Here is a 26560-nt window from a genome sequence, read left to right on the forward strand (position 1 = left end):
GAAGGCTATGAAGGCCTCTAATCAATATGTCAACATGGCACATGAAATAAGGGCAGAACACAACGCAGAATGCAACACGAGGTGACACGCTAACTGCCAACACAATAATAGGTTTCACATTTCCACTGTGCATTTGGTAGAGACACTGGAGAGAGAGAGGGAGAGATGACAAGAGGGGAGGAGAGATGGCATTGTTTTGTTTGTTGTTCTGGAGTGATAGAGAGAGAAGAGAGGAGGGGAGTAAAGAGGGGAGGAGATAGATGTTCTTCTGGAGTGATAGAGAGAAGAGGAGAGAGCATAGGAAGAGGTTAGACCAGAGCTGTTTTACCCACGCACTGACTGCCCACTGTACTGCAGGAACGAGAACGTTCCATTCGGACAACTGAACAGACCCTTTGTTATAGTCCATCTTTGTTACCACGATGAGTGTTTCCTATCGGTCTCGAAGGACCATGAAACTTGAAGGAACATGAAAAATAACATTATAGGTGGAGAGCAACAGACCCATTATGGCTGGTGGGGAGCAACAGACCCATTATGACTGGTGGGGAGCAACAGACCCATTATGACTTGTGGGGAGCAACATTATGACTGGTGGGGGGCAACATTATGACTGGTGGGGAGCAACATTATGACTGGTGGGGGGCAACATTATGACTGGTGGGGAGCAACATTATGACTGGTGGGGAGCAACATTATGACTGGTGGGGGGCAACATTATGACTGGTGGGGGGCAACATGACTGGTGGGGAGCAACATTATGGCTGGTGGGGAGCAAAATACCCATTATGGCTGGTGGGGAGAAACAGACCCATTATGACTGGTGGGGAGCAACATTATGGCTGGTGGAAAGCAACATACCGATTATGACTGGTGGGGAGCAACAGACCCATTATGACTGGTGGGGAGCAACAGACCCATAATGACTGGTGGGGAGCAACAGACCCATAATGACTGGTGGGGAGCAAAATACCTATTATGACTGGTGGGAGGCAATATTTTGACTGGTGGGGAGCAACATACCCATTATGACTGGTGGGGAGCAACAGACCCATAATGACTGGTGGGGAGCAACAGACCTATTATGACTGGTGGGAGGCAATATTTTGACTGGTGGGGAGCAACATACCCATTATGACAGGTGGGGAGCAACAGACCCATTATTACTGGAGGGGAGCAACATTATGACTGGTGGGGGGCAACATTATGACTGGTGGGGGGCAACATGACTGGTGGGGAGCAACATTATGGCTGGTGGGGAGCAAAATACCCATTATGGCTGGTGGGGAGAAACAGACCCATTATGACTGGTGGGGAGCAACATTATGGCTGGTGGAAAGCAACATACCGATTATGACTGGTGGGGAGCAACAGACCCATTATGACTGGTGGGGAGCAACAGCCCTATGACTGGTGGGGGGCAACAGACCCATAATGACCCATATGGCTGGTGGGAGCAACAGACCCATTATGACTGGTGGGGAGGCAATATTTTGACTGGTGGGGAGCAACATACCCATTATGACTGGTGGGGAGCAACAGACCCATTATGACTGGTGGGGAGCAACAGACCCATTATGGCTGGTGGGGAGCAACAGACCCATTATGACTGGTGGGGAGCAACATTATGACTGGCTGGGAGGCAACATTTTGACTGGTGGGGAGCAACATTATGACTGGCGGGGAGCAACATTATGACTGGCGGGGAGCAACATTATAACTGGCGGGGAGCAACATTATGACTGGTGGGGAGCAACAGACCCATTATGACTGGTGGGGGGCAACATTATGACTGGTGGGGAGCAACAGACACATTATGACTGGTGGAGAGCAACAGACCCATTATGACTGGTGGGGGGCAACATTATGACTGGTGGGGGGCAACATTATGACTGGTGGGGAGCAACAGACACATTGGGACTGGTGGGGAGCAACAGACCCATTATGACTGGTGGGGGGCAACAGACCCATTATGACTGGTGGGGGGCAGCATACCCATTATGACTGGTGGGGAGCAACATTATGGCTGGTGAGGAGCAACAGACCCATTATGACTGGTGGGGAGCAACATTATGGCTGGTGGGGAGCAACAGACCCATTATGGCTGGTGGGGAGCAACAGACCCATTATGGCTGGTGGGGAGAAACATTATGACTGGTGGGGAGCAACATTATGACTGGTGGGGAGCAACATTGGGACTGGTGGGGAGTAACAGACCCATTATGACTGGTGGGGGGCAACATTATGACTGGTGGGGGGCAACATACCCATTATGACTGGTGGGGAGCAACATTATGGCTGGTGAGGAGCAACAGACCCATTATGACTGGTGGGGAGCAACATTATGGCTGGTGGGGAGCAACAGACCCATTATGGCTGGTGGGGAGTAAAAGACCCATTATGACTGGTGGGGAGCAACATTATGACTGGTGGGGAGCAACATTATGACTGGCGGGGAGCAACATTATGACTGGCGGGGAGCAACATTATGACTGGTGGGGAGCAACATTATGACTGGCGGGGAGCAACAGACCCATTATGACTGGTGGGGAGCAACATTATGACTGGTGGGGAGCAACAGACACATTATGACTGGTGGGGAGCAACATTATGGCTGGTGGGGAGCAACAGACCCATTATGACTGGTGGGGAGCAACAGACACATTATGACTGGTGGGGAGCAACAGACACATTATGACTGGTGGGGAGCAACAGACACATTATGACTGGTGGGGAGCAACAGACACATTATGACAGGTGGGTAGCAACAGACCCATTATGACTGGTGGGGGGCAACATTATGACTGGTGGGGAGCAACATTATGACTGGTGGGGAGCAACAGACCCATTATGACTGGTGGGGAGCAACATTATGACTGGTGGGGAGCAACAGACACATTATGACTGGTGGGGAGCAACATTATGGCTGGTGGGGAGCAACAGACCCATTATGACTGGTGGGGAGCAACAGACACATTATGACTGGTGGGGAGCAACAGACACATTATGACTGGTGGGGAGCAACAGACACATTATGACTGGTGGGGAGCAACAGACACATTATGACTGGTGGGGAGCAACAGACACATTATGACAGGTGGGTAGCAACAGACCCATTATGACTGGTGGGGGGCAACATTATGACTGGTGGGGAGCAACATTATGACTGGTGGGGAGCAACAGACCCATTATGACTGGTGGGGGGCAACATTATGACTGGTGGGGAGCAACAGACACATTATGACTGGTGGGGAGCAACAGACCCATTATGGCTGGTGGGGAGCAACAGACCCATTATGGCTGGTGGGGAGCAACAGACCCAATGTGACTGGAGGGGAGTAACATTATGACTGGTGGGAAGCAACAGACCCATTTTGACTGATGGGGACAAACAGAAGGGGTTTTGGTGGTGGATATGACAGTTGTGGGGGCATAGAAGGGGGTTGAGGGGTGGAGAGGTGAAGGGGCGCCAAAGAGGTGGTGGAGGGGACAGGGGTGGATACATTCCAGACAACAATGGCTGACTCAAAGTAGGTCACTAAATGATGGCACATGGTGAGCTGGCCAGGGCAACAGAGGTAGAGTACCTTCAGAAAGTATTCATACACCTTGGCTTATTGCACATTTTGTTGTTACAGCCCGAATTCAAAATGGATTCAATATTTTTTACTTTCACACATCTACACACAATACCCCCTAATGATGACAAAGTGAAAACATGTTTAGATATTTTTGCTAATTTATTATTGAAAATGAAATACAGAAATATCTACAAAGAGATTAACCTGGAAAGGGGCCCCTCTGACAGCTAGTACGGGGACACCGCTCACCGCTCACAAACAGACCCCACAGAGCCCCAGGACAGCAACACAATTAGACCCAACAGAGAGTACACAATAGCAGAATACCTGACCACTGTGACAGAGCTGCACTTCCTAACATCCTGACAAATGTATGACCTCATTAGAGACATGCATTTCCCACAGATCACATAGATCCTCAAAGAATCTGAAAACAAATTCAACCTTGATAAACTCCCATGTCTGTTAGGCGAAAAACCATAATGTGCAATCACAACAGCAAGATGTGTTGCCCGTTGCCATGAGAAAAGAGCAACCAGCGGAGCACAAACAACATTGTAAATTCCACCAATACTTATGTTAATAAGGCATTTCTGTACTGTGTGTAGATGGATTAAATTAAACAATTCTCAGCAATTTTAGAATAAGGCTGTAACGTAACAAAATGTGGAAAAAGTCAAGGGGTCTGAATACTTTCCAAAGGTACTGTATCTCGCCACCCTCTCCTCTGACGTTTCTGACCTTCAGAGGACATTCTGTTTCCAGCCGCCATTCTGTTTCCAGCCGCTTTGTTGACATGATTGCCCGGTGATGAGGCCAGGTGAGGTTACAGGTGCCTAGTGATAAGGGCATCACTAAGCGCATGTTTCCACCGAGAGAGATGGGGTCGATTGTTTTATACCTTCGGAGGGCAGCAGCGTCACCTGTGCTTTATCACCTTGGGTGCCCAGTGATGAGGTCATCGGCGACCAATGAGGAGGTTACGTGGTGGAGTCCACCCTGCTGTCACTGACTGCTCTCTCAAGAGTGCTAGATTACACCTGTGGGCCACCCACACAATAGCATATTGATGGTGGATGCTGTACTTAAACCAAAATAGAACTCTAGCTTTAGAAGATAATAAATAATTGTGTTGTTAATATTGTGATACTGAGAAGAGCTTTAAAAAAAAAAGTACAAAAACTAGTGGTCTACGACATAAGGCATTGTAAACATGGCTAATCTCCTTCTCTCATCTGATGACAGCAGAACAACCCTGTGCATCCTGGACCAACAACAAGACTAGCTTCAGTTAGGTAGGGCTGTAGCAGTTCACTGCCTCTGTCTATACAGCCCCCTCACACTACTGAATGCAGATGAAATGTCAACAGCAGACAAAGGTTGCCCCTCAAATGGCACCCTATTAGGGATGTGACAAATGGACAAATGTTCTTAACATTTAAACTGGCATTTAAAAAAAATGGTTTTGTTTTTTTGTTAAAACAAAGAAAAAATATAGCATAAAAATCCATTTTTCTTAACGTTAAGGATCCCATCTTTGTTTAAACATTCACACCCCTATTCCCTAAATAGTGCACTAGGCCTGTTCAAAAGTAGTGTACTCCATGGGGGATAGGATGATTTGGGACTGAAATAAACCTTAACAACATGCTTTAGCCCAACCTACTGTAGGAGAAGATCCAGTACATTAGACAGACAAGGCATTGCTGTCGTCCTTAGTTACAAATGTCAGTGTTTCCCTTTCCACAGCTGTGCTGCACCATATTGACTCATTACTTAGTTTCCCCTTCACTGGCTACAGACACTGGCTACAGATACTGTCTGCATCCCAAATGGAACCCTATATGCCATTTGGGATACAAGCCATAGTTTCTAATTAATTAGCTACAGAGTACAGATGCTGTTTACATACCAGTTTAATGTACATGTTTATGGCCATTAGATGAAAGAAACATGATAGGAGAACTACTGTAGGGCATGTCTGAGTCCCAAATGACACCCTATTCTGTTTAAAGTGTACTACTTTTGACCATGAGCATTGGCCAAAAGCAGTGCACTATAAAGGGAATAGTTTGCCATTTGGACACTGAATATTCTTTATACAAGATCTGCTTACTAACAATAATATAAGTGTTCATGGAGAGGCCAGTGTTTGAAAGACTGATTATCTAATGCTGCTGGGTCTTTTCAAACCAAAATCATAGGATCAGCTAGGGAGTGGAACACAATGCTCCTTGTGTCATAGGGCTGTTTCTGGACTTTACAACAACACTGCAATTGGAGAAGCGCACAACAGCACTGTGTATGATTCAACCAATTGTCTTATTGTCTTTATGCTGCACAGAGAACGTCTTCATGTTATTTCACCTTTATTTACCCAGGGAAGTCACATTGAGAACCAGGTCTCTTTTTCAAGTGAGCCCTGCTTAATGTATTTGTCACGCCCTGACATGAGAGAGAGGGTTTGTTTCTCTATGTGGTTAGGTCAGGGTGTGGGGTGGGCATTCTATGTTTTTGTATTTCTTTGTGTTGGGCCGAGTATGGTTCCTAACCAGAGGCAGCTGTCTATTGTTGTCTCTGATTGGGAACCATACTTTGGCAGCCTGTTTTTCCTTTGGGTTTTGTGGGTAGTTGTTTTCCGTTTAGTTGTAAGTACCTGACGGAACTGTCGGCTGTCATTTTTGTTTCATTTGTAAAGTGTTCATTTTTGCATTAAACGACAAGATGAACATATTTCACGCTGCACCTTGGTCTACTCATTTCGACACCTGTGACAGAACTACCCACCACAAGAAGACCAAGCAGCATGGGCAGGATGACTGGACCTGGGAGGAGATCCTGGATGGGGCAGGACCCTGGACAAGGCCTGGGGAGTATCGCCGTCCGCAATGGGAGATCGAGGCAGCGAAATCGGAACGGCGATACTGGGAGGAACAGGCAAGAAAGCAACAACGGAAGCCCGAGAGGCAGCGGCAAAAATATTTTGGGGGGGGGCACACGGGGAGATTGGCTAAGGCGGGTTTAAGACCTGAGCCATCTCCCCGTGCTTACCGTGGGGAGCGAGTGACCGAGCAATCACCGTGTTATGCGGTGATACGCACTGTGTCGCCAGTGCGGACTCACAGCCCTGTGCGCTCGGTGCAAGCTCCTCACGGTTGCCGAGCTAGAGTTGGCCGGCAGCCAGGGAGAAGTGCACCGGCTCAACGTATCTGGCCTCCAGTGCGTCTCTTCGGCCCAGGTTATCCTGCGCCTGCTCTACGCACGGTACCCCTCATTCACCAGCACAGCCCAGTTCGTCCTGTACCAGCGCTCCGCCCTTGCCGGGCTAAAGTCAACATCGAGCCAGGACGGGTTGTGCCAGCCCCAAGTGCCAGACCTCCAGTAAGCCTACAGCGACGCTCCTCAGCCCGGAGCCCCCAGCGACGCTCCTCAGCCCGGAGCCCCCAGCGACGCTCTCCAGCCCGGGGCCCCCAGCGACGCTCTCCAGTCCGGGGCCCCCAGCGACGCTCTCCAGTCCGGGGCCCCCAGCGACGCTCTCCAGTCCGGGACCCCCAGCGACGCTCTCCAGCCCCGAGTCTTCAACGGCGGTCTGCAGCCCCGAGTCTTCAACGGCGGTCTGCAGCCCCGAGTCTTCAACGGCGGTCTGCAGCCCCGAGTCTTCAACGGCGGTCTGCAGCCCAGAGTCTTCAGAGGCGGTCAGCTGTTCAGAGCCTCCAGCGCTGGTCCACGGTCAGGTTCCTCCGGCGACACAGAAGCGGGGGGATCAGCGGGCGGTGTGGGGGCTACGCCCCGAACCACAGCCGCCACCAAGTATAGATGCCCACCCGGACCCTCCCCTATAGGTTCAAGTTTTGCGGCCGGGAGTCAGCACCTTTGGGGGCGGGGGGTACTGTCACGCCCTGACATGAGAGAGAGGGTTTGTTTCTCTATGTGGTTAGGTCAGGGTGTGGGGTGGGCATTCTAAGTTTTTGTATTTCTTTGTGTTGAGCCGAGTATGGTTCCTAACCAGAGGCAGCTGTCTATCGTTGTCTCTGATTGGGAACCATACTTAGGCAGCCTGTTTTTCCTTTGGGTTTTGTGGGTAGTTGTTTTCTGTTTAGTTGTAAGTACCTGACGGAACTGTCGGCTGTCATTTTTGTTTCATTTGTTAAGTGTTCATTTTTGCATTAAACGACAAGATGAACATATTCCACGCTGCACCTTGGTCTACTCATTTCGACACCTGTGACAGTATTATCCTTCATTAGAGGATAAAACATATTTCAAAGCTAATCTAGAAAACAGAGGATTTAATGGGGTTTTAAGGATAAACCTGATAACCCTACGTGTGGTGTGGCTGATCCTCTTGTATCCTCTCACTGTATCCAACATCACCAAGGTCTCTGTGGTGACTCTACTTTAATTCCACCATTCATTTGTATGACTTTGTTAATACAGGAAGGGGACATTATTGTGAGCACTTCCCAAATGGCACCCAATTCCCTTTATAGCGCACTACTTTTGACCAGGGCTCATAGAGCTCTGGTAAAAAATAGTCTACTATATAGGGAATAGGGTGCCATTTTGGACACACAGTGTATGGAGTAGGACAAGCCAATCAGGAGCAGCCAATCTTTTTAATTAATTCAAGTGGCCCGCCCACAGACTGAAGGCATGTCTGAGTGTTCATTAATAAGGGCCTCCATCAATAATACAGCATAGACAGAGCAGAAGGCTAGCGTAGCCTGCTGGAGGGTATGACTGAGTCCCAAATGACACCCTAAAGGGTACTACTTTTGACCATGGTCCCTGGCCAAAAGCAGTGCACTATAAAGGGAATAGTTTGTCATTTGCTGTATTCTAGAACTGAACTCCATTTTGGTCTCAAAGCTGCAGAGTTGTCACTGCACATTCCAAATGGACCTACTCTTAGTCTCTATAGGTCTAACCCTTATTCCCTAGCCACTCCTATAGATCTGAGAGTATTGGAGAGACAGAAGTATTAAGGCAACATTTCCAGCTAGCCAATCGTAGCGCAAGATTAAGACATTTCCATAATACTGTGATATCTATCCAATCCTCTTAGTCACTCGCCGTCAATCCCTTTCCATCTATCCCTCGTGACCTCTCACCATCTCAACCTGAGCTCCCTTTCTCCATCTCTCCCCTCCATCCCTCTCTCTCTGGGCTCCATATCTCTCTCTATCCATCCCTCTCCCACTCTTCACCCCTCTCACACTGGGTGCCAGTCAGCTCAGGCCCATGTCTCAGATGCCAGCAGCAGGGATGGACCCTCCAATCTTGGGCTACGTTCCCATATCCCCACTCGCACACCAGCTAGAATGCATGCCCAATACATTACTTCATCCTTCTACATAGTATGTTATTGAGTATGTTATTGGGGATGTAGGAGTCTTAAACTATGATCTTTTGTTAATCGTATGCCAGTATCCTAGTCAGACGCCTCTCAATATCCATATCATCATCTAAACAAAGAGGTTATTCAAAGCCTATCTGATGTCTGAAGATGACACTGCATCAAGTGATGCTAGTAACACTTGCCTTTTACTGAGATCTAATGAGACTACTTGTGTTCAGTGAAATAGACAATCTTGTGTATTGTGTAGATAGAAGAGCAGGAAATCTGTCAGCTGCAATACTGATGTTGTACTGATAGACATGATGACAACGATTATTGACGTCCTCAACTGCAGTCTACTCAGTAATAACACTGTGAAATATCATACACGGTATGCTATTCTCAGACTCTTGTTGATATTTCAATTAAAATCAAGTGTAGTTTGTCTATGTGATTTGATAGAATAACATTTACATTATTGACTGACTGAGTGACTGACTGAGTGACTGACTGACTGACTGAGTAGCATAAGGTTTGCACTGTGTATTGTGTGTATTTGACAGGCAGACTAACTGTGTTGTTTTCCCTCATTATGGAAAGAGCTCCTGACACACACAGACAGACACACAGAGATAGAGACACACACACACACAGACACACACACAGCAGAACGACTGTGGTTGGAGAGCAGAGCTGAGTGAAATTGGCTAATTGCAAAGGGATTACAGGCAGCAACAGTGCAGTTAACATGACTGGCATACAGAATAGGGTTATTATGACGTGCTATCTCAAGACAGTCACACAGCTGATTGGTTTACTGGTGCATGTGTGGTGTGCGGCTTGGTATGTTGTTGGATTCATATCACAGCACTGCAATGGAATGTAAAGATGGACCTTAAAATCTTATGCTGGCCTCAAGGATGAGTGGAAATATTTCAGCCATATTTGAAAAGCAAGAACACTACATTCTCTCAGAGCAGGAGTTGTGTTGTCACCACATAGAATAGAGCTTTACAGCACCCCATCTGTTGTAGTCTGCTATGAAACACCTTGGGCTGTCCTTGGGAGGCTGGGAGAGCAGCAGGACTTCCCTTCTCTGTGTCTCTGTGTGTGTGTGTGTGTGTGTGTGTGTGTGTGTGTGTGTGTGTGTGTGTGTGTGTGTGTGTGTGTGTGTGTGTGTGTGTGTGTGTGTGTGTGTGTGTGTGTGTGTGTCTTTCTGTGTGTGTGTGTCTTTCTCTGTGTGTGTGTGTGTCTTTCTCTCTGTGTGTGTGTGTGTGTCTTTCTGTGTGTGTGTGTGTGTGTCTTTCCCTGTGTGTGTGTGTGTGTGTGTGTGTGTGTGGTGTGTGTGTGTCTTTCTCTGTGTGTGTGTGTGTGTGTGTGTGTGTGTGTGTGTGTGTGTGTGTCTTTCTCTGTGTGTGTGTGTGTGTGTGTGTGTGTGTCTTTCTCTCTGTGTGTGTGTGTGTGTGTGTGTGTGTGTGTGTGTGTGTGTGTGTGTGTGTGTGTGTGTGTGTGTGTGTGTGTGTGTGTGTGTGTGTGTGTGTGTGTGTGTGTGTGTGTGTGTGTGTGTGTGAGGCAGTAAGTGGACTCCCTGTGAAGTGACAGCAGCAAAACTCTTACAAACACCATCTGACTGAGATGCAATTGAAGGACATAGTCATCTCTTTATGCAGTGAGAGAGAGGTAGAGAGAAAGAAAGAAAGAAAGATAACTGACTCACATCACATTCCTGGAGACTACAGGAGAGGGTTAGCTAATGGTGACTCCCAGCTTCACAACACACTGTATGAGGCACTCCATACTGCAGTGCTGGAGACTCCATCTACATCCCAAATGACACCCTATTCCCATTATAGTGCATTAACTTTGAACAAAGCCCATAGAGAATATATGGAATAGGGTGCCATTTTGGACTCCCACTGTATGAGGCACTCCATACTCTCCATATAATATAACATGTACTTGTTGATTGGTGTAAACAAAAAAAGTTTACATGCACACCACTCAAACCTTCTTAGTGGGTGTGTAACGTTATGACCACAAAGTAGGATTACATCAGTGATGTGAAGCGAGATGGCCCTTAACACATCCTCATATACACAGAGTAAAAAAGCATCTGTCTGATAACAATGTTTGGGCTATTTGGTGTGATTGAGTATTCCAAGTTAAAGCAGCAAAGGGTGCTGGAACACTCCAGAGCGTTACGTTTGTCATTTGATCTAGTCAATAGGGTGGGTGTGACTGACAATGTGTGACACAAGATATCCCAGCCTTTCTGTTCAACATTTCAGCTGTTATTCACATGCAGGGCATGACAAGATTCATTTATACGCAGAAAATCGTGGAGTGGCGGGCCTAGCAAAATCCCTTAGCCGGCACATTTCTCCTCTGTAATGAAGACCCTGGCTGCATCCCAAATGGCAACATATTCCAGTGCACTACTTTTGACCAGAGCGCTATGGGTAGGGCGCTAAACGGGGAATAGGATACCATTTGGGATGTAACCCTGCATGCCTAGGGGAACTGTTGAGGGCGGCTGTTACACTGCCTGGACATAAACCCCAAACTTATTACATTCAAATAAGATCTACTGCACATCTCCCATCTATGCAGCTGCAGAGCAGAGTAGCTGAAGCGTTCAGAAAGTGTTGCTCTTGGCTTTGGCTGAACAGCCACATCAACGTTTTCTCTCCTTCTGAATGAGAGCATTAAGAGTTGAGTGACATAAATGAGTGCATAGAGTGAGCTGAAGTGTACTATAGGAACAAAGAGCACTGTGTGGCTGTTAAGCATGAGGGTTTAGGATAATATGCCTTGTGTTGGAAGTGTCATCAGCCAAGAATCAACTCTACAAAACGAATTAAATCTGTAATCTCAATGGGTTTCTGCGAAGCCTCTCATTATGTTCAACAAGGTGTACCTATAGATGTGCCTGATGTCACGTGACTATTTTGAGCACTACTTACTGAACACCAATGGAAGGCTATTAGCGCTGACGTGGTACGATCCCAACAACCTTCCATAAACAGCCACTGTTCTTGTGATAGGGGTGTTGTGAATCATTGTTTGCTGAGATCAGACAGAGGTCAGAGGTTAGGGGTCAGACTCACCACTGTTGCGTTTCTTGCGGTTGGCCTTGCCGCCCGTCAGCAGCATCTTCAAGCTGTTCCTAAACATGGCTACAGCAGTAGCAGATCGCCACGGTTACCACACAGAAATCTAAAGGGAAAAAAAGACAGAAACGAGAAAAGAGGCATATCATGAAGATTTCTCCAAAAGATGTTAGGGACAATAGACGTCTTACAAGAAGTCACAATCCCCTCAAGTCCCTGTACTGCTGTCCTTGGTTCTGAGAGCTATAAACAGGAAGCTAAGGTCTTCTGTTCCTTCCCCCATCTTCTAGCTATAACGAGTCATCTTCTGTGAATACAGAAATGGTACTCTGTACACTACACTGCCAAGTGATTGCCAAGTCAGCTGTCTGTATGTCTATCTGTGTGAGAAAAAAAGAGTCTGAAGTTACAGGTGTCTAGCCACCTGAATGGCTGATGATGATGTGGCAGGTTATGTTGAACTTGGAGGCCAGGGGCCAGGGTTAGGAGTGGGAGAGTGTACAGTGGTTCTTCCTTTAAAAGTTTTGAGCTTATGCCGCGACTGTTTGTGGTAGATGGTGGCAGATTGTGGTAAATTGCATCATTCTGGCAACAATGGCTGACACTTAAATAACGTGTCATAGAATTCTGCGGCACCCCGCAAGCTGTGCTGCAGTACGCCTCAACTGTATAGTATGTAGGCAGATAGCTCACACTGAGGATATACTGCAACAGCAGGTGGAGGACAGTAGATCAGCAATACACAGAATAGCTGGTGATAAGATCAAACTCTCTCTCTCATCTATCTAGCTCTCCCCCCTCATCTCTCCATCCCTCTCCCCCTCTCTCCAGGTATCGCCATCCCTCTCTCCCACCCTGTGTCTTTCTCCATCCCTATCCCCAGTCTCTCTCCATCCTTCTCTCCACCAACCCCCCCCCCCCCCCCGTCTCCCACTCCATCCCTAATCTAGCTTTCCATCACACCCTCAACATTGTCTTCCTCTCCATCCCTCCTCATCTCCCTCCCTGTACACTGAGCTGAGCCCTGGGTACACAGTAGAATGAGTGAGAGTGCAGATGTTCTCTGTTCAACCCAAGATGACTCAGCAGCTTACAGCCTCATAGACAGGCTCTGAGTAGAGAGAGAGAGAGAGAGAGAGAGAGAGAATGAGAGAGAGAGAGAGAGAGAGAGAGAGAGAGAGAGAGAGAGACAGAACTTCTGTGAGTGTAATGTTTACTGTAAGTTTTTGTTTAGTTCACTTTTGTTTATTATATACTTCACTTGCTTTGGCAATTTTAATTAACATATGTTTCCCATGCCAATAAAGCCCTTGAATTGAATGCGACAGCGAGGAGGGAGTGAAAGACAGCGAGGATAGAGTGAGGGGGACAGAGAGAGAGAGATACAAAGAGAGAGAACTGAACCACCTCTCTGGATCCATACAAAAACATAATCAAAGGAGAGGAACATGAAAAGCTCTCAACTACCCCACGTAATTCTCCCTCTCCTAAACCCTCTAGGCACTGGGGCCTCCCTCTACTTCCAGGAACATTCTGGTAAAGAGCACCTAAACACCACTTATATTGCATGGCACAATTTAAGAAGATACTTCTGAAGAAAGTAGTGGTGTCAGGGTTTGGGACTCCTCTGTGGCTTTGGTTTTCTAGGAAAGCATTTGGTTTTCGAGTAAAGTAAGCTGTCCTTTTTTCTGTATCATTGTACCATTTCTCATGTTATCCAACATCTAGTCTGTTTCCCAAAGAGTCACCTATTGCTTATGGGCCATGGTCATAAGTAGAACACTATGTAGGAATTAGGATGCCATTGAGATGCATCCCTAGAGCAACTGTGACTGAGTGCTGTACCTTCTAACAGTCAATAGCAGTACATGTAAATGCCCTAGCAAGAAGCACATACCAGCTCAGACCAAGGCCAGTGCTAGTGAAACCTTCACAATGTTATAACCACGATGGTTTACCTTGGTATACAGTTAACAGTGTAGAGCGCTAGTGATTTTATTCTCAAATAAATGCCCTGTGCACATGTATACCCCACTCATCTTTTCTAACTACGAATATTCTTCTAATCCTCAAATACTTCTCTTCCAAAATAAGACAAGATATACTGTACTTTATTTTCCATTTTCATTGCAGATCACTGACATCTGTCTACATGTAATCCAGTATTTTTGAACCATTCATATTCCTAAACCCCCACCTTATTTAGCATGTATAGTCTAACCCAGACAGCACGGCTCGGCTGGTGTGTAGCCTAAATAAATTATTAGGTTTGGTCTGACTGGAATGGACTCTGTGACGACTAGAGGTTGACAACTGATGATAAAATGTTACCATTAGGATCTGATATTCAGATGTGATCAGTTAGTAAGTTAATGTGATGATATCTTGTATATCTTGAGGTATATTTGAGGTCATTTCGGTGTGATGTTTCTTTGGTTGGATATTTGGGTGGGGCATTTGATTTGTGAGATGACTGATGATCGCTTGACTGAACTCTGTTAGTAATTCACCAGAGCTGACTGATCTCTCCCATCAATCATTCCGTAAAATAATGCTAGCTAAACATTGAAACAGCAGTGCAGACATAACAAGTTAACTCTCCGACTGAGGTTAAGAAGCTGTATTAAAGTGGACTGGCGAGACCACCGCTGCCTCACTGTATAGCCTTCCAGGCTGATAAGGCCAATTCAGTAAATATACCTTTTTAAAGTTGAATTATGTTCTCCCCAAGAAAACTTCAAGCTACTTTAATGGCCTCATCATACCTGACTGTGTGATTAGATGTAGTGTTCTCTCTCTTCTCTCTAAATCACCCACGGCTAGACTAGACTCAGTGACATTTCTGCTATAAAAACAACTCATTTAAAACCAACACTCCTCTTTAATCACCACAGTCATTAGAACTGCTGGTGTCTGAAACACCAGCCACGACAATAACATTAAACATCCTGTAAGGTTGAGGCGGAGAGATGTGGTTAAAGAGCATATTCAGATGAAACCAGATAATATTCCTGAGTGTGCTTGTACAAAATATTTTCTACGATATACAGTGCCTTCAGAAAGTATTCATACCACTTGACTTATTCCACATTTTGTTGTGCTACAGCCTGAATTCATAATGGATTAATTTTTTATTTTTTTTTACCTATCTACACACAATAGCCCATAATGACAAAGTGAAAACATGTTTTTATAAGTGTTAGCAAATTTATTGAAAATGAAATACAGAAATCTAATGTACATAAGTATTCACACCCCTGAGTATTAGAATCATCTTTGTGAGCAATTACAGCTGTGAATATTTCTGGGTCAGTCTCTAAAATCCTTCAGGCTCTGTCAAGTTGGTTGTTGATCATTGCTTGACAGCCATTTTCACATCTTGCCATAGATTAGTAAGCTGATTTAATGTAACTAGGGCCTCAGGAACATTCAATGTAGTCTTGGTAAGCAACTCCAGTGTATATTTGGCCTTGTGTTTTAAGTTATTATCTTGCTGAAATGTGAATTTGTCTCTCCGTGTCTGTTGGAAAGCAGACTGAACCAGGTTTTCCTCTAGGATTTTGCCTGTGCTAAGCTCTATTCCGTTTCTTTTTATCCTAAAAAACTCCCTACTGTAGTCCTTGCCGAGAACAAGCATACCCATAACATGATGCAGCCACCACCATTTAGTGCCTTATTGCAAACAGGATACATATTCCAGAATATTTTTATTCTGTATCGGTTTCCTTCCTCTCCGGCAACTGAGTTAAAAAGGACGCCTCTATCTTTGTAGTGACTGGGTGTATTGATTAACCATCCAAAGTGTAATTAATAACTTCACCATGCTCAAAGGGATATTCAATGTCTGATTTCTTTTTACCTACCAATAGGTGCCCTCGGTGTTTGAAATTCACTGCTCGACAGACGGACCTTACAGATTATTGTACAGTATGTGTGGGGTACAGAGATGAGAACGTCATTCAAAAATAATGTTAAACACTTTAATTGCACACAGAGTGAGTCCATGCAACTATTAGGTGACTTGTTAAGCACACTTTTACACCTGAACTTATTTAGGCTTGCCTTAAATCAAATCAAATGTTATTAGTCACATGCGCCGAATACAACAAGTGTAGACCTTCAGTGAAATGCTTACTTACAAGCCCTAACCAACAATGCAGTTGAAAAGAATACGAAAAAGAATAAGAAATAAAAGTAACAAGTAATTAAAGAGCAGCAGTAAAATAACAATAGCGAGACTATATACAGGGGGTACCGGTACAGAGTCAATGTGCTGGGGCACCGGTTAGTCAAGGTAATTTACATAATATGTACATGTACACTACTGTTCAAAAGTTTAGGGTCACTTAGAAATATCCTTGTTTTCCATGAAAACATAAATGAAATGAGTTGCAAAATGAATAGGAAATATAGTCAAGACGTTGACAAGGTTATAAATAATGATTTTTAATTGAAATAATATTTGTGTCCTTCAAACTTTGCTTTCGTCAAAGAATCCTCCTTTTGCAGCAATTACAGCCTTGCAGACCTTTGGCATTCTAATTGTCAATTTGTTGAGGTAATCTGAAGAGATTTCACCCCATGCTTCCTGAAGCACCTCCCACAAATTGGATTGGCTTAATGGGCACTTTTTACGTACCATACAGTCAAGCTGCTCCCACAACAGCTCAATAGGGTTAAGATCCGGTAACTGTGCTGGCCACTCCATTATAGACAGAATACCAGCTGACTGCTTCTTCCCTAAATAGTTCTTGCATAGTTTGGAGCTGTGCTTTGGGTCAGTGTCCTGTTGTAGGAGGAAATTGGCTCCAATTAAGAGCCGTCCACAGGGTTTTTATTTTATTTAACCTTTATTTAACTAGGCAAGTCAGTTAAGAACAAATTCTTGAACAAATCAGTTAAGAACAAATTCATTTACAATGATAGCCTACCCCAGGCTATGGCATGGCGTTGCAAAATGGAGTGATAGCCTTCCTCCTTCAAGATCCCTTTTACCCTGTACAAATCTCCCACTTTACCAGCACCAATCGAACTCTGTCCAGTGTCTGTGTTCTTTTGCCCAACTTAATCTTTACTTTTTATTGGCCAATCTGAGATGACTTTTTTTTTGCAACTCTGCCTAGAAGTCCAGCATCCCGGAGTCACCTCTTCACTGTTGACGTTGAATTGTTTAACTTCGTTCAAACGTTTTGGGTAGCCTTCCACAAGCTTCCCACAATAAGTTGGGTGAATTTTGGCCCATTCCTCCTGACAGAGCTGGTGTAACTGAATCAGGTTGGTTGGCCTCCTTGCTCGCACGCGCTTTTTCAGTTCTGCCCACAAATTTTTTTTCTATAGGATTGAGGTCAGGGCTTTGTGATGGTTACTCCAATACCTTGACTTTGTTGTCCTTAAGCCATTTTGACACAACTTTGGAAGTATGCTTGGGGTCAATGTCCATTTGGAAGACCCATTTGCGACCAAGCTTTAACCTCTATGGGCTAGGTGGGACGCTTGCTCAACAGCCAGTGCAATCCCGTGGCGCGATATTCAAATACCTTAGAAATGCTATTACTTCAATTTCTCAAACATATGACTATTTTACACCATTTTAAAGACAAGACTCGTTAATCTAACCACACTGTCCGATTTCAAAAAGGCTTTACAACGAAAGCAAAACATTAGATTATGTCAGCAGAGTACCCAGCCAGAAATAATCAGACACCCATTTTTCAAGCTAGCATATAATGTCACAAAAACCAAAACCACAGCTAAATGCAGCACTAACCTTTGATGATCTTCATCAGATGACACTCCTAGGACATTATGTTATACAATACATGCATGTTTTGTTCAATCAAGTTCATATTTATATCAAAAAACAGCTTTTTACATTAGCATGTGACTAGCATGTGACTAGCATTCCCACCGAACACTTCCGGTGAATTTACTAAACTACTCACGATAAACGTTCACAAAAAATATAACAATTATTTTAAGAATTATAGATACAGAACTCCTTTATGCAATCGCTATGTCCGATTTTAAAATAGCTTTTCGGTGAAAGCACATTTTGCAATATTCCGAGTAGAAAGCCCGGCCATCACAGGCTAGCTATTTTGACACCCACCAAGTTTAGCCCTCACCAAACTCAGAATTACTATTAGAAAAATTTGATTACCTTTGCTGTTCTTCGTCAGAATGCACTCCCAGGACTTCTACTTCAATAACAAATGTTGGTTTGGTTCCAAATAATCCATAGTTATATCCAAATAGCGGCATTTTGTTTGTGCGTTCAAGACACTATCCGAAGGGTAAAGAAGGGTGACGCGCCCGACGTGTTTCGTGACAAAAAAAATTCAAAATATTCCATTACCGTACTTCGAAGCATGTCAAACGCTGTTTAAAATCGTAAAAAAGCGAGAATATTCCGACCGGGAAACCCTGTTTTCATTCAAAGACCAAAAAATAAAAACATGGTGTCGGCTCGTGCACGCGCCTCAGTCTCATTGTTCTCAGATCGACCACTATCCAAATGCGCTACTGTTTTTCAGCCATGGCCTGCAAAGTCACCATTCATCGTTCTGGCGCCTTCTGAGAGCCTATGGGAGCATTAGAAAATGTCACGTTATGCCAGAGATCCCCTGTTTTGGTTAGAGATGATCAAGAAGGCCAAGAAATAGTCAAAGAGAGCGCTTCCTGTTTGGAATCTTCTCAGGTTTTGGCCTGCCAAATGAGTTCTGTTATACTCACAGACACCATTCAAACCGTTTTAGAAACTTTAGGGTGTTTTCTATCCAAATCAAACTTTATATGCATATTCTAGTTTCTGGGCAGGAGTAGTAACCAGATTAAATCGGGTACGTTTTTTATCCGGCCGTGCAAATACTGCCCCCTATCCCCAACAGGTTAACTTCCTGACTGATGTCTTGAGATGATGCCATCTATTTTGTGAAGTGCACCAGTCCCTCCTGCAGCAAAGCACCCCCACAACATGATGTTGCCACCCCCGTGCTTCACGGTTGGGATGGAGTTCTTCGGCTTGCAAGCCTCCCCCTTTTTCCTCCAAACATAATGATGGTCATTATGGCCAAAAAGTTATATTTTTGTTTCATCAGACCAGAGGACATTTCTCCAAAAAGTACTATCTTTGTCCCCATGTGCAGTTGCAAACCGTAGTCTGGCTTTTTTATGGCGGTTTTGGAGCAGTGGCTTCTTCCTTGCTGAGTGGCCTTTCAGGTTATGTCGATATAGGACTTGTTTCACTGTTTAAAGGCACAGTCAACTTAGTGTATGTAAACTTCTGACGAACTGGAATTGTGATACAGTGAATTATAAGTGAAACAATCTGTCTGTAAACAATTGTTGGAAAAATGACTTGTATCATGCACAAAGTAGATGTCCTAACTGCCTTGCCAAAACTATAGATTGTTAACAAGAAATTTGTGGAGTGGTTGAAAAATGTGTTTTAATGACTCCAACCTAAGTCTATGTAAACTTCCGACTTCAACTATATATACTGCTCAAAAAAATAAAGGGAACACTTAAACAACACATCCTAGATCTGAATGAAATAAATAATCTTATTAAATACTTTTTTCTTTACATAGTTGAATGTGCTGACAACAAAATCACAAAAATAATCAATGGAAATCCAATTTATCAACCCATGGAGGTCTGGATTTGGAGTCACACAAAAAAATTAATGTGGAAAACCACACTACAGGCTGATCCAACTTTGATGTAATGTCCTTAAAACAAGTCAAAATGAGGCTCAGTAGTGTGTGTGGCCTCCACGTGCCTGTATGACCTCCATACAATGCCTGGCCATGCTCCTGATGAGGTGGCGGATGGTCTCCTGAGGGATCTCCTCCCAGACCTGGACTAAAGCATTCGCCAATTCCTGGACAGTCTGTGGTGCAATGTGGCGTTGGTGGATGGAGCGAGACATGATGTCCCAGATGTGCTCAATTGGATTCAGGTCTGGGGAACGGGCGGGCCAGTCCATAGCATCAATGCCTTCCTCTTGCAGAAACTGCTGACACACTCCAGCCACATGAGGTCTAGCATTGTGTTGCATTAGGAGGAACCCAGGGCCAACCGCACCAGCATATGGTCTCACAAGGGGTCTGAGGATGTCATCTCGGTACCTAATGGCAGTCAGGCTACCTCTGGCGAGCACATGGAGGGCTGTGCGGCCCCCCAAAGAAATGCCACCCCACACCATGACTGACCCACCACCAAACCGGTCATGCTGGAGGATGTTGCAGGCAGCAGAACGTTCTCCACGGCGTCTCCAGACTCTGTCAAGTCTGTCACGTGCTCAGTGTGAACCTGCTTTCATCTGTGAAGAGCACAGGGTGCCAGTGGCGAATTTGCCAATCTTGGTGTTCTCTGGCAAATGCCAAACGTCCTGCACGGTGTTGGGCTGTAAGCACAACCCCCACCTGTGGACGTCGGTCCCTCATACCACCCTCATGGAGTCGGTTTCTGACCATTTGAGCAGACACATGCACATTTGTGGCCTGCTGGAGGTCATTTTGCAGGGCTCTGGCAGTGCTTCTCCTGCTCCTCCTTGCACAAAGGCGGAGGTAGCGGTCCTGCTGCTGGGTTGTTGCCCTCCTACGGCCTCCTCCATGTCTCCTGATGTACTGGCCTGTCTCCTGGTAGCGCCTCCATGCTCTGGACACTACGCTGACAGACACAGCAAACCTTCTTGCCATAGCTCGCATTGATGTGCCATCCTGGATGAGCTGCACTACCTGAGCCACTTGTGTGGGTTGTAGACTCCGTCTCATGCTACCACTAGAGTGAAAGCACCGCCAGCATTCAAAAGTGACCAAAACATCAGCCAGGAAGCATAGGAACTGAGAAGTGGTCTGTGGTCACCACCTGCAGAACCACTCCTTTATTGGGGGTGTCTTGCTAATTGCCTATAATTTCCACCTGTTGTCTATTCCATTTGCACAACAGCATGTGAAATGTATTGTCAATCAGTGTTGCTTCCTAAGTGGACAGTTTGATTTCACAGAAGTGTGATTGACTTGGAGTTACATTGTGTTATTTTAGTGTTCCCTTTATTTTTTTGAGCAGTGTATATTCCATTTAGAAAAATCTGCCGTTTCCAGCCACAGTAGTCATTTACAACATTAACACTGTATTTCTGATCAATTTTCTGTTATTTTAATGGACAAAAAAATGAGCTTTTCTTTCAAAAACAAGGACATTTCTAAGTGACCCCAAACTTTTGAACAGTAGTGTACAGTGAGGAAAATAAGTATTTGATCCCCCGTCCACAGAAAAAATCAATCAATCAGATTCCAAACTCTCCACCATGGCCAAGACCAAAGAGCTCTCCAAGGATGTCAGGGACAAGATTGTAGACCTACACAAGGCTGGAATGGGCTACAAGACCATCGCCAAGCAGCTTGGTGAGAAGGTGACAACATTTGGTGCGATTATTTGCAAATGGAAGAAACACAAAAGAACTGTCAATCTCCCTCGGCCTGGGGCTCCATGCAAGATCTCACCTCGTGGAGTTGCAATGATCATGAGAACGGTGAGGAATTAGCCCAGAACTACACGGGAGGATCTTGTCAATGATCTCAAGGCAGCTGGGACCATAGTCACCAAGAAAACAATTGGTAACACACTACGCCTGTGAAGGACTGAAATCCTGCAGCGCCCGCAAGGTCCCCCTGCTCAAGAAAGCACATATACATGCCTGTGTGAAGTTTGCCAATGAACATCTGAATGATTCAGAGGACAACTGGGTGAAAGTGTTGTGGTCAGATGAGACCAAAATGGAGCTCTTTGGCATCAACTCAACTCGTCGTGTTTTGAGGAGGAGGAATGCTGCCTATGACCCCAAGAACACCATCCCTACCGTCAAACATGGAGGTGGAAACATTATGCTTTGGGGGTGTTTTTCTGCTAAGGGGTGTCATGACGTTGGCCTCTGAGTACAGGGAGGACAGTTGACCCCCTCCCCCCCTTTGCACCATCCCCCAACCTACCTTCCCCCACCCAGTCCCTGTGTGAAGGAGTGGTAAAATTCCAGGAGAGTCTCTGGCCACATGGCCCATAGAGAGACACAGGAAATTCTTCCAACTCACAGAATTGGGGAGCCAAGCGACATTTGTGTTCTGGAGAAGGTATGGAAGACTGGTGAAGAATCCAGCTACGAACTGGTCCACTTGGTACAATTTTGTGATACTCAGAAGAGACAATATAGCCATATTACCATAAAACGGTTTATATAATAGCCTCAGACTTGAGACTTGCATTCACATGGTTGTATAGAATGTATTAATAAGGATAAAGCTATTTGTAATACATTGAGATGCTATGTACTGATGTTAAAGTGATAGAATTATATTCCTGTACCAAGCTTAACTCAGTCATCGGCACGCCCCCAGGGACACAGACAGGACCAGGCGTCATGTGACATGTCACTATAAAACTATAACCTGATTTACATTTCTCCAGACCAGGCCTCCACTCCATTGCGAGAAGTTGGCCAATAGGTTTGACCATCCAATCCATCTACTGAAAGTGAACTATACCACGTGGTTAACTTTTAGACTATTGATACCGACAGAATAAGAACAAGTCTTTGATATTAATTATTAGTCTGCAGCTAAGTAAATTATATCATTGAACGCGAAGACCAACGAAACATCCATTCTATGACGACATTAATGAATGTCGCTTTGAAAGATCCATTCTAACCGAGAGAGAGAGAGAGAGAGAGAGAGAGAGAGAGAGAGAGAGAGAGAGAGAGAGAGAGAGAGAGAGAGAGAACTCTCCAACCGAACGACGCTCCAACAAGGATCCCGACGACACACTGAGCGTAAATATATCTTGATTGCAATTGTTCTCAAATGAGTGAGCATTCATGTGCAAAGGATTAGCATGTCAATTGTTAATATTAATGAACTTTGTGTGTCCTCAGCTGACCGTTTATGACCCTTTGTTAACAAGACACCAGCCATGCCTGTGTTAGCCCACTAGGGCACATTACTCTACCAATTCTTTGTGATGATAATTACTGTTTGTATACTTTCTGTGAATTAATTAGTTTAGTAAATAAATGATTTTAAGACAATTGATGTATGGATGACTCTTAGTAAAGACTGGGTTCGTGCAGATACAACAATTTACGACGTTTGGAATGAGACTGGACGCGAGGTAAAATACACCATTTAAACCAGAAGATAATCGGCCTATACTATAATAGAATATAATATATAATGTTATAATATAGGAAAGTTATATTAGGAAAATTATAACTTTGTAATCTGAATATTTTCCTTGGTGCCCCGATCTCCTAGTTAATTACAATTAAACGATTAATCAGTTTAATCGCGTGATAATAATTTCAGGGAGTTAATTGATAAACATGTCTTCAGTTTAATGGTACCCCAAAGACAGGACAGGGGACAGGACAACTTCACCGCATCAAAGGGACGATGGACGGGGCCATGTACCGTCAAATCTTGGGTGAGAACCTCCTTCCCTCAGCCAGTGCATTGAAAATGGGTCGTGGATGGGTATTCCAGCATGACAATGACCCAAAACACACGGCCAAGGCAACAAAGGAGTGGCTCAAGAAGAAGCACATTAAGGTCCTGGAGTGGCCTAGCCAGTCTCCAGACCTTAACCTGTTGGGTCTAGGGGGCAGCATTTGCACGTCTGGATAAAAAAAATGTACCCGATTTAATCTGGTTACTAATCCTACCCAGTAACTAGAATATGCATATACTTATTATATATGGATAGAAAACACTCTAAAGTTTTTAAAACTGTTTGAATGGTGTCTGTGAGTATAACAGAACTCATTTGGCAGGCAAAACCCTGAGACATTTTCTGACAGGAAGTGGATACCTGATGTGTTGTATTGACTTTAAACCTATCCCATTGAAAAACACAGGGGCTTAGGAATATTTTGGCACTTCCTATTGCTTCCACTAGATGTCACCAGCCTTTACAAAGTGTTTTGAGTCTTCTGGAGGGAGATCTGACCGAACAAGAGCCATGGAACGATGATGTCCCATTAGACACCTGGCGCGCGAGTTCATGTTGGGTACCCTCGTTCCAATACGTTATAAAAGAGTATGCATTCGTCCACCTTGAATATTATTCATGTTCTGGTTAAAAAAGGCCCTAATGATTTATGCTATACAACGTTTGACATGTTTGAACGAACGGAAATATATTTTTTCCCCTCGTTCATGACGAGAAGTCCGGCTGGCTTACATCATGTGCTAACGAGACGGAGATTTTTGGACATAAATGATGAGCTTTTTTGAACAAAACTACATTCGTTATGGACCTGTGATACCTGGAAGTGACATCTGATGAAGAGAATCAAAGGTAATGGATTATTTACATAGTATTTTCGATTTTAGATCTCCTCCCTCCTCACATGACGTCTAGTCTGTATCGCAACGCGTATTTTTCTGGGCGCAGTGCTCAGATTATTGCAAAGTGTGATTTCCCAGTAAGGTTATTTTTAAATCTGGCAAGTTGATTGAGTTCAAGAGATGTAAATCTATAATTCTTTAAATGACAATATAATATTTTACCAATGTTTTCTAATTTTAATTATTTAATTTGTGACGCTGACTTGACTGCCGGTTATTGGAGGGAAACGATTTCCTCAACATCAATGCCATAGTAAAACGCTGTTTTTGGATATAAATATGAACTTGATAGAACTAAAAATGCATGCATTGTCTAACATAATGTCCTAGGAGTGTCATCTGATGGAGATTGTAAAAGGTTAGTGCATCATTTTAGCTGGTTTTATGGTTTTGGTGACCCTGTCTTTGACTTGACAAAACATTACACACAACTCTTGTAAATGTACTGTCCTAACATACTCTAAATTTATGCTTTCGCCGTAAAACCTTTTTGAAATCGTAAAACGTGGTTAGATTAAGGAGATGTTTATCTTTCAAATGGTGTAAAATAGTTGTATTTTTGAAAAATTTGAATTTTGACATTTATTTGGATTCAAATTTGCCGCTCTTGAAATGCACCTGCTGTTGATGGAGTGCACCACGGGTGGCACGCTAGCGTCCCACCTAGCCCCAAGAGGTTAATTATTAGTCTGCAGCTAAGTAAATTATATCATTGAACGCGAAGACCAACGAAACATCCATTCTATGACGACATTAATGAATGTCGCTTTGAAAGATCCATTCTAACCGAGAGAGAGAGAGAGAGAGAGAGAGAGAGAGAGAGAGAGAGAGAGAGAGAGAGAACTCTCCAACCGAACGACGCTCCAACAAGGATCCCGACGACACACTGAGCGTAAATATATCTTGATTGCAATTGTTCTCAAATGAGTGAGCGTTCATGTGCAAAGGATTAGCATGTCAATTGTTAATATTAATGAACTTTGTGTGTCCTCAGCTGACCGTTTATGACCCTTTGTTAACAAGACACCAGCCATGCCTGTGTTAGCCCACTAGGGCACATTACTCTACCAATTCTTTGTGATGATAATTACTGTTTGTATACTTTCTGTGAATTAATTAGTTTAGTAAATAAATGATTTTAAGACAATTGATGTATGGATGACTCTTAGTAAAGACTGGGTTCGTGCAGATACAACAATTTACGACGTTTGGAATGAGACTGGACGCGAGGTAAAATACACCATTTAAACCAGAAGATAATCGGCCTATACTATAATAGAATATAATATATAATGTTATAATATAGGAAAGTTATATTAGGAAAATTATAACTTTGTAATCTGAATATTTTCCTTGGTGCCCCGATCTCCTAGTTAATTACAATTAAACGATTAATCAGTTTAATCGCGTGATAATAATTTCAGGGAGTTAATTGATAAACATGTCTTCAGTTTAATGGTACCCCAAAGACAGGACAGGGGACAGGACAACTTCACCGCATCAAAGGGACGATGGACGGGGCCATGTACCATCAAATCTTGGGTGAGAACCTCCTTCCCTCAGCCAGTGCATTGAAAATGGGTCGTGGATGGGTATTCCAGCATGACAATGACCCAAAACACACGGCCAAGGCAACAAAGGAGTGGCTCAAGAAGAAGCACATTAAGGTCCTGGAGTGGCCTAGCCAGTCTCCAGACCTTAATCCCATAGAAAATCTGTGGAGGGAGCTGAAGGTTCGAGTTGCCAAACGTCAGCCTCGAAACCTTAATGACTTGGAGAAGATCTGCAAAGAGGAGTGGGACAAAATCCCTCCTGAGATGTGTGCAAACCCGGTGGCCAACTACAAGAAACATCTGACCTCTGTGATTGCCAACAAAGATTTTGCCACCAAGTACTAAGTCATGTTTTGCAGAGGGATCAAATACTTACTTCTCTCATTAAAATGCAAATCATTTTATAACATTTTTGACATGCGTTTTTCTGGATTTTTTTGTTGTTATTCTGTCTCTCACTGTTCAAATAAACCTACCATTAAAATTATAGACTGATCATTTCTTTGTAAGTGGGCAAACGTACAAAATCAGCAGGGGATCAAATACTTTTTTCCCTCACTGTAGGTAGAGTTAT

At 44.3% G+C, this 26560-nt stretch overlaps 1 protein-coding gene across 4 annotated transcripts in view; it reads right to left on the bottom strand.

The window, feature by feature from the left end:
• tanc2b (tetratricopeptide repeat, ankyrin repeat and coiled-coil containing 2b) overlaps nt 1-26560 on the bottom strand; it is a 251693-nt gene that overhangs the window by 158983 nt on the left and 66150 nt on the right. For all 4 annotated transcript variants that reach the window (XM_014179855.3, XM_014179853.3, XM_014179852.3 and 1 more), the window contains one exon: nt 12027-12135. In XM_014179855.3, the coding sequence (XP_014035330.1) occupies nt 12027-12093 (67 nt within the window). In that variant the 5' untranslated portion in view covers nt 12094-12135. The remainder of the gene's footprint in view (nt 1-12026; nt 12136-26560) is intronic.

Source organism: Salmo salar, chromosome 28 (genome assembly GCF_965601325.2).
Source record: "Salmo salar chromosome 28, fSalSal1, whole genome shotgun sequence".
Lineage (NCBI taxonomy): Eukaryota > Metazoa > Chordata > Actinopteri > Salmoniformes > Salmonidae > Salmo > Salmo salar.